The sequence below is a fragment of the Haliotis cracherodii genome, unplaced genomic scaffold (genome assembly GCF_022045235.1).
Source record: "Haliotis cracherodii isolate W230 unplaced genomic scaffold, xgHalCrac1.p SCAF_17, whole genome shotgun sequence".
In the NCBI taxonomy this organism is placed as follows: domain Eukaryota; kingdom Metazoa; phylum Mollusca; class Gastropoda; order Lepetellida; family Haliotidae; genus Haliotis; species Haliotis cracherodii.
The window spans coordinates 8,663,165-8,676,934 of record NW_027266272.1 but is presented as its reverse complement, the minus strand read 5'-3'; the positions used below and the strand labels follow the sequence as shown (position 1 = coordinate 8,676,934).

The 13,770-nt window shown below is 41.6% G+C and overlaps 1 protein-coding gene across 3 annotated transcripts in view; it reads left to right on the top strand.

Annotated features, from left to right (window-relative positions):
- The window catches only part of LOC139464873 (transmembrane ascorbate-dependent reductase CYB561-like), a 46,519-nt gene extending 38,028 nt beyond the window's left edge, over positions 1-8,491 (top strand). For all 3 annotated transcript variants that reach the window (XM_071246437.1, XM_071246436.1, XM_071246435.1), the window contains 3 exons: positions 130-338; positions 3,736-3,890; positions 4,585-8,491. In XM_071246437.1, the coding sequence (XP_071102538.1) occupies positions 130-338; positions 3,736-3,890; positions 4,585-4,741 (521 nt within the window). In that variant the 3' untranslated portion in view covers positions 4,742-8,491. The remainder of the gene's footprint in view (positions 1-129; positions 339-3,735; positions 3,891-4,584) is intronic.
- The last annotated feature ends 5,279 nt before the right edge of the window (positions 8,492-13,770 follow it).

Genomic DNA, 13,770 nt, shown 5'->3' with positions numbered 1-13,770 from the left:
AATAATGGACTTTCCACAACTTTCTTGTGACTTGCATATTTAAACGTTATTTGATTTCCACCGCACTATTTTGATTTATCTCGGAAAGCTGTTATAAGACAATAAATTCAACCCTTCCCCTGTTGTCAGCCATCTTGGCCTACCGAGTGTTCCGGAATGACAACAAGCTGATCATCAAGATTGTCCACGCCTGCATGCAGGCTGGAGCCCTCATCTTCGCCAGCGTTGGACTCAAGGCCGTGTTTGACTCCCACAACTTGGCAGCGACCCCCATCCCCAACATGTACTCCCTTCACAGCTGGCTCGGAATCATCACCGTCGTCATGTTCGGGCTCCAGGTGAGTGCCACACCCACATGGGCAGACGAGGTACTTAATACTTAATATGAGGTCCCCCATAGCTTGTGCTTGTCATGCCCGGACAGGGCAGAATAGGTCCCCCATAGCTTGTGTTTGTCATGCCCGGACAGGGCAGAATAGGTCCCCCATAGCTTGTGTTTGTCATGCCCGGACAGGGCAGAATAGGTCCCCATAGCTTGTGCTTGTCATGCTGAACAGGGCAGAATAGATCCCCATAGCTTGTGCTTGTCATGCTGGACAGGGCAGAATAGGTCCTCCATAGCTTGTGCTTGTCATGCCGGACAGGGCAGAATAGGTCCCCCATAGCTTGTGCTTGTCATGCCGGACAGGGCAGAATAGGTCCCCCATAGCTTGTGTTTGTCATGCACACACAGGGCAGAATAGGTCCCCCATAGCTTGTGTTTGTCATGCACACGCAGGGCAGAATAGGTCCCCCATAGCTTGTGTTTGTCATGCCGGACAGGGTAGAATAGATCCCCCATAGCTTGTGTTTATCATGCACACACAGGGCAGAATAGGTCCCCCATAGCTTGTGTTTGTCATGCCCGGACAGGGCGGAATAGGTCCCCCATAGTTTGTGTTTGTCATGCACACGCAGGGCAGAATAGGTCCCCCATAGCTTGTGTTTGTCATGCCGGACAGGGCGGAATAGGTCCCCCATAGCTTGTGTTTGTCATGCCCGGACAGGGCGGAATAGGTCCCCCATGGTTTGTGTTTGTCATGCACACACAGGGCAGAATAGGTCCCCATAGCTTGTGTTTGTCATGCCCGGACAGGGCAGAATAGGTCCCCCATAGATTGTGTTTGTCATGCACACGCAGGGCAGAATAGGTCCCCATAGCTTGTGTTTGTCATGCCCGGACAGGGCAGAATAGGTCCCCCATAGCTTGTGTTTGTCATGCCCGGACAGGGCAGAATAGGTCCCCCATAGCTTGTGTTTGTCATGCACACACAGGGCAGAATAGGTCCCCCATAGCTTGTGTTTGTCATGCACACACAGGGCAGAATAGGTCCCCCATAGCTTGTGTTTGTCATGCACACACAGGGCAGAATAGGTCCCCATAGTTTGTGCTTGTCATGCCGGACAGGGCAGAATAGGTCCCCCATAGCTTGTGTTTGTCATGCACACACAGGGCAGAATAGGTCCCCCATAGTTTGTGCTTGTCATGCCGGACAGGGCAGAATAGATCCCCATAGCTTGTGTTTGTCATGCCGGACAGGGCAGAATAGGTCCCCCAAAGCTTGTGTTTGTCATGCCGGACAGGGCAGAATAGGTCCCCCAAAGCTTGTGTTTGTCATGCCCGGACAGGGCAGAATAGGTCCCCAATAGCTTGTGTTTGTCATGCCCGGACAGGGCAGAATAGGTCCCCCATAGCTTGTGTTTGTCATGCACACACAGGGCAGAATAAGTCCCCATAGCTTGTGCTTGTCATGCCCGGACAGGGCAGAATAGGTCCCCCATAGCTTGTGTTTGTCATGCCCGGACAGGGCAGAATAGGTCCCCATAGTTTGTGTTTGTCATGCCCGGACAGGGCAGAATAGGTCCCCATAGTTTGTGCTTGTCATGCCGGACAGGGCAGAATAGGTCCCCATAGTTTGCGTTTGTCATGCCCGGACAGGGCAGAATAGGTCCCCATAGTTTGTGTTTGTCATGCCCGGACAGGGCAGAATAGGTCCCCATAGTTTGTGCTTGTCATGCCCGGACAGGGTAGAATAGGTCCCCCACAGCTTGTGTTTGTCATGCCCGGACAGGGCAGAATAGGTCCCCATAGTTTGTGCTTGTCATGCCGGACAGGGCAGAATAGGTCCCCATAGTTTGCGTTTGTCATGCCCGGACAGGGCAGAATAGGTCCCCCATAGCTTGTGTTTGTCATGCCCGGACAGGGCAGAATAGGTCCCCCATAGCTTGTGTTTGTCATGCCCGGACAGGGCAGAATAGGTCCCCCATAGCTTATGTTTGTCATGCACACACAGGGCAGAATAGGTCCCCCATAGCTTGTGTTTGTCATGCACACAAAGGGCAGAATAGGTCCCCCATAGCTTGTGTTTGTCATGCACACACAGGGCAGAATAGGTCCCCCATAGCTTGTGTTTGTCATGCACACACAGGGCAGAATAGGTCCCCCATAGCTTGTGTTTGTCATGCCGGACAGGGCAGAATAAGTCCCCATAGCTTGTGTTTGTCATGCCGGACAGGGCAGAATAGGTCCCCCAAAGCTTGTGTTTGTCATGCCCGGACAGGGCAGAATAGGTCCCCCATAGCTTGTGTTTGTCATGCACACACAGGGCAGAATAAGTCCCCATAGCTTGTGCTTGTCATGCCCAGACAGGGTAGAATAGGTCCCCCATAGCTTGCGTTTGTCATGCCCGGACAGGGCAGAATAGGTCCCCCACAGCTTGTGTTTGTCATGCCCGGACAGAGCAGAATAGGTCCCCATAGCTTGTGTTTGTCATGCCGGACAGGGCAGAATAAGTCCCCATAGCTTGTGCTTGTCATGCCCGGACAGGGTAGAATAGGTCCCCCATAGCTTGCGTTTGTCATGCACACACAGGGCAGAATAAGTCCCCATAGTTTGTGCTTGTCATGCACACACAGGGCAGAATAAGTCCCCATAGCTTGTGTTTGTCATGCCGGACAGGGCAGAATAGGTCCCCCATAGCTTGTGTTTGTCATGCACACACAGGGCAGAATAAGTCCCCATAGCTTGTGCTTGTCATGCCCGGACAGGGTAGAATAGGTCCCCCATAGCTTGTGCTTGTCATGCCGGACAGGGTAGAATAGGTCCCCCATAGCTTGTGTTTGTCATGCCCGGACAGGGCAGAATAGGTCCCCCATAGCTTGTGTTTGTCATGCATACACAGGGCAGAATAGGTCCCCCATAGCTTGTGTTTGTCATGCACACACAGGGCAGAATAGGTCCTCCATAGCTTGTGCTTGTCATGCACACAGGGCAGAATAGGTCCCCATAGCTTGTGCTTGTCATGCCGGACAGGGCAGAATAGGTCCCCATAGCTTGTGCTTGTCATGCACACACAGGGCAGAATAGGTCCCCCATAGCTTGTGCTTGTCATGCACACACAGGGCAGAATAGGTCCCCCATAGCTTGTGCTTGTCATGCACACACAGGGCAGAATAGGTCCCCATAGCTTGTGCTTGTCATGCACACACAGGGCAGAATAGATCCCCCATAGCTTGTGCTTGTCATGCCCGGACATATTGGCAACTTTGCAATAAAACAAATTCTTCCAGTCGCTGCCTTGGGAAGAGGCGTCTTTGAACTTCAGGGAGCTGCTGAGGAGAAAAGGATAAAGGATCTTGTTCTCCTTTACTGATCCAGAGGTCAGTTGTGATTGGTTGTGGTTGGTTGTGTTGCAGTGGGTGTTTGGATTTGTGTCCTACCTGTACCCCAAGGCGGGAATGGCCTCTCGTCGGATGTACATGCCGTATCACGTGTTCTGGGGCATCGCCATCCTCTGCTTCGCTGTGGCAACGGCACTCATGGGAATAACGGAGAAAGTCATTTTCACAAAGTAAGTGAAGTAGTCACATAGGTGGTAACTGGCGTGAATTTGTTAGGAATGTCCTACTAAAAATCCATGGAGAGAAAAACACAAGGATTAAATTTTCATAGACACGAGAGGATTGTTATTTTCTCTTGCACCGTCTGCTACAAACATGAGCGCGTGTGTTTATCGACTGGTAAGAAGTCTGTTTATTTCGTTTCAAAATGACCAATCGAGACATTACACTCGTTTTATTATGACTATTGGAAGTTGCTTGAGTCAAACTAGCGATAAAATCATTAGTTTCCGAATCACATTAATGTATTCTACTGAAGATGATTCAGTATCATTGGGTTTTGATGTCCTGACTACCAGATCGTAACAAAATAACTATTCTGGGAATGTAGACGGCAATGAACACACACTGAAACAAAAATGATCAGAAACTTCCAAGCATGTCCACAATTCTTTGGCAACATTATTTTGGCTCCTTTATATGATATATTAATAGATAAAGGAGAAAGGAAAATGGAAAATCTTAAAATATGTTTGTTTCAGATACTAAAACTTTGATCAAATAATAATTACTTTATTATCATAAGTTTTGGCAGAATAGAAAAAATATGCAGGAAGTTTGATTGCAGCCAACTGAAGGACTAGTCCTGGTATCCTCGGGGAGGTTCATGGGGTTGTGGCCTAACAAATAGCTTTCTTGTTTCAGTATAAGTTACAACAAGTTCATACCCGAAGGAGTCCTGCTGAACTGTCTTGGTCTCACCATCGTAGCATTCGCCACCCTCGTCATCTTCCTTCTGACACGCCCCGAGTTTAAACGCCCACCAGGACCTGAAGAGGAGCACCTCCAGCTATCTGAGTAATGATTGGCTGAAACACTGGCCAATCAGAATTGGGGACATATCTTGAATAGGTTATACTGGAATTGAGATACATATGGCATTATTTGATGTCCTTTATTGAAAAAAAATGAAATTTGCTTATTATGTCAAGGCAAACTATAATCTGCTGATGAAATATCTGAAAAATGTAAAATGTGTTTATTTCTTTTTCAAACTTTTGGTGAGTTAACAGCATATAAAGAGCTATTGCATAAGTTTTTATATTTCAGTTTTAAAAGGAAAACAAGAAAATATACTTTGTGTTCTTTATCCACCTATTGCTTATAACATTTTTCAATGATATGACTGGAATGGTCAATTCACATCTAGGTAAGTTCTCGATTACGTTCCTATTTTCTAAAAACAAAGCTAGTCATGGATGAAAAGATATTTTATTTTTGAAACATCAGCTCCCTATTGAGACCTTGCTTACAGTTGTGTGTAGGATTTTCTGATGATGTAATGTAAATGGCCAGCTGAGCAAAATGTTATGACACAGGCTACCCATGACCAACCACTGGCAATGGATGAAAGTAGAGTATGCTTGTATCTCGGTCACAAGCACAACAACACACTTACAGCTTTCATTTAACAGATCTGGCGTTCAAACCAAATAAAAAAATGACGAAATTTGTTTTTCCACCTATTAAAAATTACTGAAATTTAAAAGTGATTGATATGTAAAGGGAGGTAACTCTTGGATGGTTATTCCTAGACTGGTCCCCTGCCTCTGCTTCGACTCAGCCTGCTGGCTGTACAGGTGTAGCATTAGCCAGCATATCCAACAGAGGCAGTTGACCAGTCTAGGTTCTTCCAAACTGCATTACATGATTTCACGTAACCGACCAGAGGCATCAAATTAAACATATGCAATTTGTATCCTCGTCTTCATCCTGCAAGTATCCCCGATTCCAGCTGGGTAGTTCAGTGTCATCTAAGGTGATGTATTACAATGATTCTGTCATATGAGCCGAACACTTGTCTGGATAACTGGGGCTCTTGCTGTTTATGATTTAATTACATATCCGAAGCCTGAGTCTTGTAAAATTATGTTTCATCTACTGTGCTCAGCTTTTAATAGTCTGTATATTAGGCTTAAAAAATAAAAGAATTGGTTCTCAGGCAGTGGCTTTTGAAAATATAGTGCGAGAGGCCAGTGGTTTTTTTTGGTTGTTCAAACTAGTATGTAACCAAAATTAACAGATGTGTAACCAAATAAACAGTAGTGTACAATCAAACGGGGAAAGGGCCTCCCTGCATAAATGTATTCCTTGATGAGTAAAATACTGGAAAACAGTATTTGACTTCTGTTGGACTTGGTATTTTTAAGGATTTTTTTGGTTTTATTTTTAAAATAGAAATAAAAATGAAATGTTCGGTGAACTTTATGATGATGCAGGCGGTGCCAGAGAACCAAGACTATTATTTTTTTATCCTTAAAAATGAAAGATGATGATGTTAAGTGGTATTTCCAGGCTAGTGGAAGGTTTGGGCACAGACTGCTCGTCATCCATATGTCCTGATCAATTGGGATTCCTTTTGTTTTGGAGAAATGTAATCAATGGTGTATTTCATCAGTATAGTCACTTTCATTCACCATTCCACTCATTGTTTTCCTATAAAACAGTCTCCATTATTTTGTTTTTGTTTGTAACTATGTAATATTTACATTATTAGGAATATTACATTTATTTATTTATTTCAACATTAAAATAAATGAACTTTGAGATTTATCTCTGTTAAAACAGAATTAGTTGTTTGTTTTAAAAAAACTGTCAAGTATTTCATTCCCATTTTACAATGTATCCATTGCATGATGGCAATATATTACAAGAGCTTGTTTTAAAACAAAGCACTTCTCCGAAAAAGGCCAAAAAGATTAGAAATGGTGATTCAAAATATTATGTATTAATGGTTACCATGGTTACTTGATTAATTCTGTATAACTGTAACACTGTTTTTTCAACCCAACACCCTCACTTAGTGAAGATCTGGGTCAGAATAGGTCTTCAGCAACCCATGCTTGTCTTAAGAGCCGACTGTGCTTGTCGTAAGAGGCGACTAATTGGATCGAGTGGTCAGGCTTGCTGACTTGGTTGTTGCATGTCGTCATATCCAAATTGTATGGATCGATGCTCATGCTGTCAATCACTGGATTGTCTGGTCCAGACTTGATTATTTACAGACCGCTGTTGTGTAGCTGGAATTTGCTAAGTGTGGCGTTCAACAACAAGCAAATAATTCTGTGAATGATTGTAGACTTCACCCATTATGGGATCAAATGTTGCTTGGTGTTGAAGCTCTCTAATGTCTGATCAGTAAGTTGACTTGGAAGTAGTGTCTATGATGTATGAACTACCTTCAGACAAAATAGTTTGGTGAGACTGTTGAAAGCTGTGATCTTACTCCATCATTGATATAATCATTGATGAACTGTATGTCAAAAGAAATACATCCACACCGAACAGTTGGAGAGATTTGATGCTGAACTGATCTGAAGGTTTATTCAAATATTGCAGTGTTTGATTTGTTCACTTAAATATAAAACATTAGAATAATCAGTCCATTATCTACCAAAACAGATCCCATTCGACTTAAAAGGCAAATAGCAGTGAAATTATATGAATGGATCACTTTAGTGAGTTAAAATTTAATGTCACGTTGGCATTATTTAAGTCAGTGTTGACACCAGGTGTTCGTGAAAAGGGTAAGCATGTCCTGGCCTACCCAGTCATTTGTTGTGAGTTCAGTGCTCAATGTCAAGTACCAAGCATAAACCTGCTCCTAAACATACATGCATGATTGTCACCATGTACACACGTGCATGTTTTTTGTTACTGTTAAAAGCTGCATACATGTGACTCAGTCCTCCCTACAACTAATCCAGTTGGGTCTTATCCAAGTGTGCCACTCCCACAACTATCTCTCTATTATTTGGTAAAGTCAATCTGGTGCTGAACACATTATTTCTCTTGATGATATTTCAAAGACTATTTTTATGACTAAAACAGGTGCTGCTGATATTGGTTACCATGGTTACAGTGGAAAGATTCTTTTTCAGTTTCAGTACATATTGTACACGTTTCAGTTTATTTGCCGACATTGATGACCAACTATGGTAACAAATGTATGTATTGAAAAATCAAATTTCATGCTTTTCCTTTATGGATAATTTTTTGATGCATTGAAATATGCATCATATTGAGATTTTGTTACAGTTAATAACTGATTTCCGACGTAGTTCACACTTTCATTCCAAACCTCATTTTACACTTATCTTTCACGGTAGACGATCAATGCACTTAATAACGCTTCCTATGTGAACTGACATCAGTGCATTGTGGGCCTTCTTCATGTGATCTGCGTGTTGTCACTCTGTCATCCACCGTCGTAGCATCGTGCGCAGTATATTTTATCTGAACTATGTAACTGTTTTGAAATGTTGTCTTAGAGATTAAGATTGTGTTTGTGTATTTGTAATATACCTGACTGATTCAAGGACAGAATTCTGTATTTACCTTGATGTATTGGTATGAACTGTAAAGAGTTACTTCCAGTCAACACAGTCAGTGCAGAATATATTAATACTCTTATGAATAACAAATATAACTGGAATATCAATATACAGAGTTCATAGTTAATAATTTTATTCAAATGTCTGTCGTTATTTTTTGCTCTCCACTTCTCCTCCACCCCCACCCCCATCCCCCAACCAACCGGACAGCAGAGCAATATCATCCAATCACATTGCATGATTTACTTGACCTCGCAACACAAACTATCATAGGTTAGAAGTGAAGTGCACACATGTGAGCGGTCTCCTGGAATGTATACACTGATATGTGGAGAAGGTGCAATACGTGTTGTGTATACCGTAACCATAGTGACCATCCGGTAGCCATGGATGTATACTTGTCACTTTGTGTCAGAAGTCAAGTTCTGTCAGTGTAAACGTTGTGAAAACAAAGTATTTTCAAATCGGAAGATTATTTCGTGATCCATCCTCGATTACCCAATGAATTATTTTTCCATTCTTTTTTAATAAAAACCCTGGATCCATTCTCCACCACAGCTGTGTTTTTAAAGACGTGACGGTCAAATTACTCGGTTCTTTGGTGACTGAAACAATGTAAAAATGTCACCCGTCCTCTCCACCACTTTGTGGGCCAGCTCAAATACCCCAGAACACCCTTATGGAATAAGAGCTTCCCTCTGTCATATGTAAATAGTCAGGGAAACATGTTTTCTTGCCAACAGTTTTTATTTTTTTTTATTTTGATTTGATTATACATATCAAGGGCTCGCTTAACATGCTTACGCAAGACTAAACTTTTAATCTAGATCTATGCCGAACTTGTGTTTATAGGAAACATTTTGATTGGTTGTTGATTTGAAGCTCTTCATCAAGAGAAATGGAACTGGTGACGTAACTTCCAAAATGAGGCTGTGGTTGAGAATAGGTCTTGAGTATATAACATGATATATTTTTTTTCCTCTCTTCTTTATTTATCATGATATACTGGCGATGTGATACACTGGATAATTGAGGTGATTTGGACCAATCGGTCATATGTGATTTGTAAGTTTCCTTGAAGTCAGTGCTGGTGTAGGTAGTAACGTAGAGTGTAGCTACGTCATGGCTGTTCTTCACGCTTTGTGTTCGTGCAGTCAGTATGTCCCCTGATAAATCGTGTCTCCACCCAACATCAGAGGCATGTCATATACGGAATCCTCTGCCTAAATTCTCAGACAAAACTTGAGTTATTGTATGGTATGTTTAAATATGAGAGACACATCTATGACAGTGAAATACTTCAATGAATTTTCAAATTGAGCTGTAGTATATATGGAATCAGCAAGTCACTATCTTGTCATTCATGTGCATACTAGGCGACTATGCTTGTCGTAAGAGGCAACTAAAGGGATCAGGTGGTGATGCATGTCATCGTATTCAAATTGTATAGATCTATGCTCATGATGTCGATCACTGGATTGTCTGGTCCAGACTCGATTATTTTCAGACCGCCGTCATGTAGCTGGAATTTGCTGAGTGTGGCCGGGTCTTGGTGTACCGAGCGAACCCTTTAACCACTAGGCTACCCGACCGCCCCTAATACTGTAACAAGTTATGTATTGATGATGGAGAGTGCATGAGTAACATTTGTTTCTTCTTTTTTTTAAAATAACAGTGCTGCATAAGAGGTAGACAGTCCTGTATATTGATCCTTCAGCCAAAAGATCTTAAATCAGAACAAGTAGACAGTATACTGACAGTATCAATTTCTTACAATTTAACTCGGATCTTTTCCTGATTTGATACCTCTATTCATCACGACATTGAGAGGTATCAAATCAGTTTAAAAGGTCTAATGTGTATACATATTCTTATTACTTTTAATATAAATAGGATTAATGAAGATTTATCCAGAGCTTTGTGTATGCAGTATGCATAGCCTCAGGGCATATGGAACGTGTACTAATTTTCTATACATATTATCATGACTAATTATAAAATAAATCACGCTTCTCAACACTGAGATATGGGCTTTGTGGACTGTGGGGCGCTGATCATCTTTCCGAGGCAAGGGAGTTAACTGACTGTAAAAGTCAAGTTTCCACCCTTGCCGAACTAGGCTAGAATTCCAAAGTTACATTTTGGGGTACTAACGTGTCTATACATTGTCCGATAGAAATCGCCAAAAGAACAAGATATCCTGTTCGTTATCAACATGGATTTCAACATGCAGATAATGATTGACTGCAGGATGTGCAAAACATGTTTACCGTCAAATGGGCGTTGACAGATATTTTCCAAATCTTTTCAGGTTTTTGATCAAGGTGCTCAAATGATTTGATGCACTTCGCTAGGTAAGGCCCGTTCTATTACAATATAGATCTTGATTATCGATCAGATCGTCTTGACTGGGGGCCGTCATATTGTTTGAAGCAAATGAAAGTGATATGAGAGATGGAATCTGATTGGTCAATAGAAGGGACATAGAAGGGACATAACTCGTCATGGCCACTGATGGCACTACGATCAAGCCTCAAAATTCCAGCGTTGTTTGGCAAGGGTGGAAACTGGACTGTTGTAGTCAGTTAACACCCTTGCCTCTGGAAGATGGACACTGATAGGTTGCTGATGGTGGTGTTGATGCTGTATGTGTTAGTTATGTATTCCTGCAGTTGTTGTTCATGGTTGTTTTCTGTTGTTCTTCATCACTGTTTATTAGACTATGAAGTATTTTATGTATATTATGAAAATAAATTTATTGATGTTGCATTCAATTCTTTCAATTCTTTCTCTGATTATTCTTAGTATGTGTTGCTTACACAGGACCATGTAACTAATTATAACAATCAATTTTAAAAAAAGTCGCCAAAAAGATCAAGGGCCTCTTCTATGCGTATTTTTGCGACTTTTTAATTTTTTATTGTTATAATTAGTTACATGGTCCTCTGGTTGCTGATAATGTATTATTTGAAAACAAAATGAATAAATATGGAGATAAGCATTCAGTTTTTATCAGATGCAGGTCATTTTGATTTGAAACCTCTGACTGAAAGCTCAGTATGTTGAAGGACATGTTTTCAAGGCTTTGTCAATAAATGTGTAGTTGAACGCAAGCTATTTCATGGTGGCCTTTATAAGACTGAGTCTAGACCAGCCAGGACTGTGGTGCAGCCTAGTGGTTGAAGCGTTCACTCGTCACACTCATCGATTCCCCACATGGGTAGAATGTATGAAGCCCTTTTCTGGTGTACCCCACCATGATATTGCTGGAATATTGCTAAAAGTGACATACTCACTCACTCTAGACCAGCCAAACCAGTGAATGAAAACATGAACAATCAACCATGACCTACAATCAGTCACTGAGCCAGATTACTAAAAAAAAAATAAGTACTCATGGAAATGAAAAACCCCTGTTTTGCTGGATTTAATAATCGACACAAAGCATTACGTAGATGTAAATACGAAATAACAAAACAACTGGAAAAGTACTAGTCTGGATTTGCTAGTTTTATCTCAGTGCTCAATACAAAATGTTCTTTACAGGAAGTAATTTGTAGGCACTTTCAACATTCAAAAATATAACTAAGTCCAAATTGACATGGCAGAAACAGGCTATAGGCATTATGCAAATTAGCCTTGGAAAAAAAGTTATCAAAACAACAATAAAAAGAACAGCTATGTTTATGTACAAAATAATAATGACATGTAAGTTGTTTAAAAACGGAATATGTTACTTTTACATTGTCCAAACTGACATGGCAGAAACAGGCTATAGGCATTATGCAAATTAGCCTTGGAAAAAAAGTTATCAAAACAACAATAAAAAAAACCAGTTATGTTTATGTACAAAATAATAATGACATGTAAGTTGTTTGACAACGGAATATGTTACTTTTACGTTCTGATATTTTGACGATGATTCACTATCCCACAATGCCACTCACAAATCACTAACCACTGTCAAATCACATGCACGTGGGTTTCAAGTACCTGATTTCACCTGTCGTCAAGGTGTCATAGGTCATGGACATTCACCTTGATCTACTAACATCTGGTTTGCTCAGTTTCACAATAGTCTGTTTTGTTCATATTTTTACACAATTTTACGTGTAAAAAGACATAAAAACTTTGGACGCGACGTTAAACCCAATTTCACCTCACCTCACCTCTTAAATAAGCTCCTTCTCAGTGCGCTATCGCTGTGGGGAGCTTGAAGTACTCGTAAAATCCAAGCTCCTTCCCAGCGCGTGACACCTTCGTTACGCTCTCGGTATAGTATAGAGAGCTCCGGGAACGTTCTATCGCTGTGAGGAGCTGGCGTAAAATCCAAGCTCCTCACAGCGATAGTACGTTCTCGGAGCTCTCTATACTATCGCTGCCACCAGTCAAAACTCCCCACTGTGAAAAGGTGGCCACAACCATGCTTGGAGTTGAACTCGCAACCGAATGACCGTTATGTTTACAAACAAGTGACGACTGTCGTGACGCCGAATACACTTATCGCTGCTTAATTACTTTCTTCATTTGTCAATTTGAATTTCTATTTCATTAAAACTATCATGTTATTGATATAGTAAGAATGTAAGGGAGAAGTTGGTTGATTTTCCGTTAGTCTGCAATCTCGAACCAATCTGATTATCAAAACAACAAAGTAAATTCATCTGGAAAACATGGTCAGTCGTAAACCTTTTCAAATTGAAATATGATGGCATTCCCAAAGACATAAACAAAAGTATAAACGTTACTACATATGGGGTTGGAGGGCAAATTTCAAGATTCTTGAAATGGCCGCGCCCACACTGGTGGCAGCGATGTTACCGAGAGTGTAACGAAGGTGTCACGCGCTGGGAAGGAGCTTGCGTAAAATCCACACAAGGGACCTAACTCTTACTTATTAGTAGCATCTCATAACACGATTATCTCCCTTAGACCATTAACTGCATTGATCGGACGCTGCGCTTTCAACGACGTTTATAGAAACGTCTCGTGTTTCTTTCTCTCTTGATTCATGTGCGTCTACTGGGCTCGTGCTATGAAATTTTATGACACACAAACAGACCTACCGGAAATATCCTGAGCGCCTGAAGCCTTGTTGCAAATATGATCAATCTTTCACACAAAAATAAGTAAGGACGCCCTTACCTTGCCCGGTGCTGTCGGATGAAACAAGGACTATACTGTGTCTGAGTGGGGTTAAACTGCGTGGTGGTATCTCAGTGGGCAAGCACTATAAATCCGGTAAACACTTGTACCAGCAGACAAACACACACGTGCATGCACGTTGCAATTATGAAAGAAATGAAATAATCTTGAACTCGACGTTATTTAACCCCTTTTCACCCAATCTCTTTAAAATCAGATCTTAGTTCTGACTGACTGACTGACTGAACTGAACTGAATTTTTATTACACCCGGGTCGCTATCAGCGGTAGTATAGGTATCATTTCACCAACGTTTATATGTACATATAAATATAGGATAAACCAACATTAAA